The sequence below is a fragment of the Adiantum capillus-veneris genome, chromosome 18 (genome assembly GCF_014529385.1).
Source record: "Adiantum capillus-veneris isolate H3 chromosome 18, ASM1452938v2, whole genome shotgun sequence".
Taxonomy (NCBI): Eukaryota; Viridiplantae; Streptophyta; class Polypodiopsida; order Polypodiales; family Pteridaceae; genus Adiantum; species Adiantum capillus-veneris.
Genome location: NC_140948.1, coordinates 47619928 through 47627746, shown reverse-complemented (window position 1 = coordinate 47627746; position 7819 = coordinate 47619928). Strand labels below are relative to the sequence as shown.

The 7819-nt window shown below is 42.8% G+C and overlaps 1 protein-coding gene across 1 annotated transcript in view; it reads left to right on the top strand.

The window, feature by feature from the left end:
* The first annotated feature begins 6594 nt into the window (after positions 1-6594).
* Positions 6595-7819, top strand: part of LOC147435609 (malate dehydrogenase, glyoxysomal-like) — a 6495-nt gene continuing 5270 nt past the window's right edge. Inside the window, exons 1-2 of the mRNA XM_086488628.1 lie at positions 6595-6753; positions 7634-7819. The exon at positions 7634-7819 is cut by the window's right edge and continues 27 nt beyond it. Of these exons, the coding sequence (XP_086344754.1) occupies positions 6679-6753; positions 7634-7819 (261 nt within the window). The 5' untranslated portion in view covers positions 6595-6678. The remainder of the gene's footprint in view (positions 6754-7633) is intronic.

Below are 7819 nucleotides of genomic sequence, written 5' to 3'. Positions count from 1 at the left end.
GGAATCTTCAATGGCAGATGCCCAAATTGAAGATGTGCTTCACATAATTACTTTTGTTCGCATAGCCAACAGATGCTTCTGCTAGGTGTTAGTGCCATTACCCGTGACAAGGTACATGATGTGTGCGATGATGCATAAGTATAAACTCCATGCTTCACCATTTTGGATTGTCTCCATCGACTGACGTGCGGAAATAATTTTCCGAATAGCCATGCCCTAGCAAATTTGGAACCTCAAACTCAAAGATGGAGAAAGAAAGACTCCTGTCAATCTGCCTGAACTTCAAAGCACTGGCCATGTTGAACATGTTTGCACCTTTTGTCAAATCTAACAGCAGGCCATGTCGATCTCCTTGAGATACTAAAACAGTGCCAATGTGCTATGCTTTGGCAGCAAAATAGAACCGCTGAGGAGCTGTGCTCTGGAGCAAGGCGGTCGGTACTCAAGCCATGCTTGATTCTAATCTCGAAACCAATCATTAGACCCTTGCCAACAATTTACGCATCAAATTTTTATTGCTTACGGTAATTATCACAAGCCGTGCTTGTGCTTTGTGTGCCGAAAGTGTATGCGCATTTGTTACATGCCATAACTATACAGTATATTCCAAAAAAAAATTGCCAAACAGATTCAAAAGCTACTGCATACCGTATTAACTGATGACGAATGTCGACCCGCCTTGCCGGCTTCTTGCACTTTGCATGATTAGATACTGACGTCAACTCGCCTTGCGAGCTTCTTGCTTTCGGTATGTAAACTTGTGCAAGCATTGAAATTTCTACAACTTTGTGACAAACAAAAATGTTAAAGGAACTCTACGTACCTTTTGGGAATTCGATTTTGGACTATGTCATGCAACCATGGCCAGTGCCTTGTCGATGCCCTTGCAAACGGCCTTCGGCGACCTTTCAGGCCTTTGCATTCCCTTGATTTTAGATGTGCTGCAGATCTGAAGTTTTCTGTTATGGTAGTGACATGCCTCGGAAAGCCAAAGGCGAGCACCTTGGATAATCCGCAGCTTTCATATCTTTTTTCAAAACTTCCCTGAAATTCTGCAGCTAGGAACTACCGTGCAGGTCTAAGGAACTACCTTAGTACCTTCATGATACCGAGGCCTTCCCATCCAACGAGCGTAAGCTCGTCTCTTAAATCGCCATGCTCAACCGGTGTGTACCCACCCTTGAGCCCTAAAATCTTTAGGGCGCCCAAGCTTTGGGACACCTAGGTGAAAAAACCAGAAGTTTTGCAATCCGATGCTACCGCCGCATGCGAGGATGATGACGATGCTCTTGCTATGGTGCTCCAACGACGGTGCCCAAGTGTCGAAAACTCACCCCCTGCCCAGCGCGCATCCAACGAAATCGAACTTGCAGGTTTTTGAGGTGGTCGACAGACCCCGCTTTCCCGGTTAAGAGAAGCTGCACATGTGGTCCTCGATTCCCCAATCTTCATCTTCCTTGGCTCTGCAGGGACTGCTTCCCACACCTGAGATTCATGCAATTACCTCTTGCATGCTTCATGCATGGCGCCCATCTCCTTCCTCCTTCCGCAAGGCAAGAGCCATGCTCAGCCATGGCAATATGCATGAACGAGAGAGAGAGAGAGAGAGAGAGAGAGAGAGAGAGAGAGAGAGAGAGAGAGAGAGAGAGAGAGAGAGAGAGAGAGAGAGAAAGAGAGCATGCACTCCTTGAGACTCCACGTCCCTTCTCTTTCTCCATGCTTCCCGAGCTCCGATACCAATGTAAGACCGCAGGGGACTGGACCATGCAACTCTCCACCCAACCGTGCCATATATAGACTCCTAGCCCCTAAATATAGCGCCCCTTGACCGCATGTCCGTCCTGGCCCTTGGCCCTGCCCTTGGCCTGACATGTCAACAGTACCATCTTGTTTCCTTTTTACCTTAAAAACCCACTTTGTACCAATAGTCTTTTTACCTGTAGGCAAGTCCACTAGATCCCATGTATGATTCTTATGAATAGAATCAATTTCTTGCTGCATAGCATCTTTCCACTGAACACTCTAAAGCTTGTTCAAATGAATCAGGCTCATCTGCATCACAAAGAGTGCTAAAGCAAGCCAAATCTACTTGCTCTCTGCCAAAAGTAGTACCAGCACGTGTTTTTTGTGGCAACGGTTCATCCAACTTGCTATCCTGCAAAGTTTTTTTGAACCCATTTAGGCAAGGTTCTTTCTTCCCTTAGAACTTCTTGCTCTTCACGCACAATTTCCTCTACATCATAAGGTGTCACATGCTGATCAAAAGATTGATCAAGATTATCAACCTATTGTGATTCTTGATTCTCCACAAAAGAAGGAAGCAAACCTTCAAATACATCATGTGGCTGCATATGAGGTACATCAAAAGCAACCATAGGTTGAGCAGTAGTTTCTGCAAAAATTACATCACGACTTTCAAAAATCTTGTTTGTAGCAGGATTGTAAAGTCTATAACCTTTACTTCCACTACTGTACCCCACAAATATACATTTGATTGCCTTATCATCAAGCTTCCCACGTAACTGATGAGGGATGTGAGCATAAGCAAGACAACCAAAAACACGAAGATAACTGACTGAAGGTTTTCTGTCATACCAAGCTTCATATGGAGTAATGGTCTTCAAGGAACGAGTAGGAAAACCGTTCAAAACATGTGCTGCACAAGCAACTGCCTCCATCCATAGCTTATGAGGCAAACTCTTAGCCTTGAGCATACATCTAGCCATCTCCATTAAAGACCTGTTCTTCCTTTCTGCAACACCATTCTGTTGTGGTGTGTATGGCATAGTGCGTTGGTGTTTAATGCCTTTCTTTCCCAAAAAAATCCTTAATGCACCTGACATGTATTCACCTCCTCGATTGGTACGAAGAGTCTGTACTTTGCAACCTGTTTCATTTTCAACCATGGTGACATAATGTTGAAAAATTGCAAACACATCTGACTTTGCTTTGAGTGGATACACCCAACAAAACCTGGAAAAGTCATCAATCAAGGTCACAAAATAAAGGCTGTTTCCTATAGATGGTGTCCTCATAGGACCACATACATCACTGTGTACAAGCTGCAACTTTCGTGTCCCTCTAACTGAACCATCCTGTGCATCTTTCCAAGAACGCAACCTTCACATACATGTCTTGGTTGCATCTCCAAAAAAGACAAATCATGCACCATATTATGACGTTGTAAAGTCATCAAACTGCCATAACCAACATGCCCAAATTTAGCATGCCACAACTCAGCATCCTGCATGGCCCGAGTCTTTGTTTCTGCAACACATACCTGAATCTGCTTTTCATAACGATCTAGCACAAATAGTCCATTTCCAGCGTACCTGTAGTGATAAGAGAATAATCATTCTCTCGATCTCGTACAACACATCTGTCATCCTCAAAAATGACCCGAAGACCATTTTTTGCAAGAGAGGATACAAACAACAAATTCTTCTTGATCCCTGGAACATATAAGACATCTGACAAGCATAAATCTGAACCATCTGAAATGGTAATCAAAATCTTACCAACGCCTTTGATTGGATAAGAAGCATTATTTGCACATGTCACCTTCTTTCCTGCTGGAGCTGCATCCAATGAACAAAACAAATCCTTCCTTGAAGTAATATGCCTGGATGCACCATTATCAAAGTACCAAATCATTTGTGTCTCGTCAACATTGTAAGCAGAAAAAATCTGAACATACTACGAAAGCATAACAATCCTGCACAAAGTTTGCAGACTCTTCTTTAGCTGTAGAAGAATCACTAGAAGCTGAAACAACCAAACTTGACTCTTTCTTCTTTTCTTTAGCAATTCGCTTTTTACACTCACTAATGTAGTGACCAGGTTTCTTGCAGTAGTGACATTTACCTTTCCTCTTGGACTTGTCGGAATCACCTTTAGACTTCTCTGAAGACTGTCCTGCACCAGGCTTGGAGTGATGAGCACTCTCTTTACCCTTGTTTTTGTTTTGTACAACAAGAGCATGATCCATACCATCCACCTATAAAGACTTGTTCTTACGTGATCGATCCTCCTGCGATAGCAAAGCCATTAACTCTTCAAAATGAAGAGGCTCAGGATTAGCTCGCAAAGACAGAGTCAAAGAAGTCTGAAAAGTCAAATAAGATGGTGGTAGTGAATTGAGTGTTTTGGAAACCAAGTCCTTCTCTGGAATCACTTCATCAATGCTAAGCAATTGCTCTTTAAGATCCCTGATTTTTGTAAGATGCTCGACGATATCGTCACCTTCGTCCATCTGTATTTTGTCGAGTTGTTTCTTCAAAAACTCTATTCTGGCAGCGTTTCTTCCTCCAAACATAGCTTGCAGAGTGTTCCAAGCATCCTCAGAAGTTCTGCAAGATCTGATATGTGGTGTGATTGTCCTCTTTATGGTTAAGGCAATCACAGCCATAGCTTGTGCATCTTTAGTATCCCATTTCTTTTGCTCTGGAGTGACTTGTGAGGGTCCTGCACCAACAGCTGCACCATGACCAGGCGTGGCAGGTGCAATGCCACTTGGACGAACTTCATCTCCAGATACATAATCCCACAATCCTTTACCAACCAAAACATTTTTGGCCATAAAAGACCAAAGAGAATAGTTGGTACCATCCAATTTGTCTTCGGATGTAAACGCACCAAAAATCTCTTTCTCCGTAGATTGAGCCATACTGTGGATGCACATAAGAGAGCAAAAGAACCTCCAAGAGATTCACAAATCTCCTCTCCAATGCAAACAAAACTCTACACAAAATCTCAGCACAAAGCTAAGACAAGCTGCTTCCCAAAGAAATGTTTACCTGAAGAAAATCTGTCAAAAAGCACACCCTCTTGATCTAAACGCCTCCGAAAAGTAACTTCTGCTACGCTGCTCAGAACAAAATTTTGAGGGCTCTTCAAAAGGGGGGTAAAACCCTAGATCACCTGATCAGAATACTCCTGGAACGTCGAGGATGCTCCCCACGAGCAAATTTTTCGAAAACTGCCTAAAAACTGTGATTGCGCGTGCGGATGCGAAAACTCAAGTAGAGGCTTTGGAAATCACCTTGCTCTGATACCAATTGTTGAAGATGATGAAACAGGAAACAGAAGGAAGACAACAACTCAGAGTAGAAAGAAGATGGAGAAGGAGAAGACACAGAGCTTGCGTACGAGATCTCTGTAGTCTATCTCTCTGTATAATAGAGTATATACAAACTCAGAGCCACAAAGCTTATATGAGACCCTAAGAGATAAGGTGTCCTTTCACACCAGATGTCCAGGGGGAAAAACCCAGTGGGAGAAAAGTGCCCTTGGTGAAGTGCGTATACACACTAACACTACTATATGTCTACAACCCTTTCCTCTTATTCTAATAGGTACCTTTCCCATACTTTACAAAACTACCCCTTTGGTCATTATGGGTGCATCTTAGAAGGCATCTTTTGTTTTCATGCACTCTCATTTGGTCATGAAACCATGCATAAATGACAGACTCAACTGAGTTGTTAGGTGTAACGTTTTTGTCATCACTTTTCCAACTTAACTCTAGTTTGGCGCACATGGCAACAATTTAGCTGCATAAATGTGTAAAGGCGAGGCACCATGTGCACATAAAAAACACTTGAAGTGCAATAGGACTGTGAACTCAAAACTCCCCGTGGTTATAGACCATAGCATGGTTGAATTGCACAGTATTAGTTTATCTTGCGCTAACTGCCAGCTGAGAAAAGTTCAACCATGGTAGGCCATGTGCAACGGATGATATCCTATGCACATGAAAAACTAGGTTCTTCCCTTTGGTTTCACTTTTTGCACTAAAAGCACGTTACCTACTATACTTTGTCACACTCGAAATACTTTGCCCGCAGCGGGTGTTGAAGAAATTGGCTTTCCATGCACTCTAGCTACGAGCAAATCCCACATGTACAGGCTGAGATTGCATGGCAGTTGTTGGCGAGGAAGATGCAACAAGCACGACACATATGCAGTGCCCATTGGTTGGACTTGGGAACGTAGGAAACCCCGTGCATTTTGGCTTTGCTCTAGGTAAATCGCGAGGTTCTAATTTTTCACTGCCACATCAACACGTATACTTTGGTATGAGGTGTGCATATTGGGAGATTGTTGTAGATGAAATGAAAAGTTGAAAGATAGAGCCAGGTTGCACCATGGGTTAGTGGGGGCAAGAGGGGTGAAGCATTGCATAGGGGAAAAGGGTTGGAGTTTCTATTTTCAAGGAGATCATGAGAGATATTTGATTGGGGATGGCAAGCTTAAGTTTAAGGAGAGCTTTTCACTACCTAAAAGATAGCTTATTCCTCTCCTTTTTCAAAATGCTAGTGGGGTTTGTGAATGTTTTCTACATTTGTGGAGGAAAACATGGATATGCATTTATCTAGTAAACACTAACCCTACTAACCGATGGTGTGACCCAGCCCATAGAGCCATGTGGAAAGTTGTAGTGGGTAGATAGAGGAAGCCAAGCCACCAAAAATTGTGCTGATATCTTTTGAGCTTATATATAGAAAATAGAAAATAGAAACAAGGAGCTTCCATGGATCATGGATAAAGGTTCTTGTGTCTTTCATTTGCAGTGAGGTCACGCTACACAATTTGAACTTGTGGGTCCTTCGGAGACGAGCACAAAAAGCAACCCCGAGGGTCTTTTCTTGCATTACACACAGGTTTAGCTCTTCCGCCATGGAAACTCAAGATTGCTTCCGCAGACGCTTGGCAACCCTCACCGCCCACCTGCAGTCTTCTCCCCCAATCCAGGTATTTCGTCCATCAATGTCTTTAGAGAGAGAGAGAGAGAGAGAGAGAGAGAGAGAGAGAGAGAGAGAGAGAGAGAGATGTGGGTACATAGAACGTAATCAATCAAAAGAAAGTCTGTAGTCACAAGAAGTGCTTTTGTAGCTCGATGCTCTGCCAAAGCTCCTCACAGAATTGGATGAACAGTAGTCAACATTGTAGTATGCGTGTTGTAGAGGCCACATAGCCTGGAACGTTTCATTTTAAGTGGAAAACGTTATTCACATTGAGTATACGTGCTTTAGACTTAGCCTATTTGGATGTCTAAAAAGGTTTATCCAGTAGGCTTCAAATACATGGAGTTTTGCATGAGCAGGACATGGAATTTTTTGAGATTTTCTTTTCTGTTTGTTTGTTGGATTGTCTTCATAAAGTTACATTTTCTACAGAAGAACTCGGGGGAAGTGGTGGAAAGTTTTCATTGTTTGTGATCACAACATTCTGCAAGCAAGAGAGATTTTTTATGTGCGATTATGTTCCTCTGCTTGTATGCCATGATGTGAGGGGAGATTCTTTATGTGTCGTTGTGAACAGTTTCAAGTGCCATATTGTGAAGAGGTTTTTTATGTTATTTTAATTGTTTTCTGCCCATATTGATGCTTAAGCCCTTGCTCCCTTTCTTTAAATGGATTTGTCGTCTCTATGCATGTGGACGGTTATGTTTGATGATTGATGTCATGACCCATGCAATTTGACCTATAGTAGCCATTACTTAGTGATCTTTCTGACAATGTCCTCATTGCAGTTCAGGCACTTCTTATGTTGCTTATTGAGCAAGTGTAAAGTACAATCTTGTTTTCGTTTCTCAAGAGTTTGCTAACTTGTTAATGTTGCACTTGTGTAGCAAGGAGGACCTTGTCTGGAAATGGATATTTGCAGAGCGAAGGGTTCTTCTCCTGGGTTCAAAGTTGCTTTGTTGGGAGCGTCTGGCGGGATTGGGCAACCACTTGCTCTTCTGCTAAAGATGAACCCCTTGATTTCAGTTCTCCATCTTTACGATGTCGTTAACACACCTGGAGTTACAGCAGAC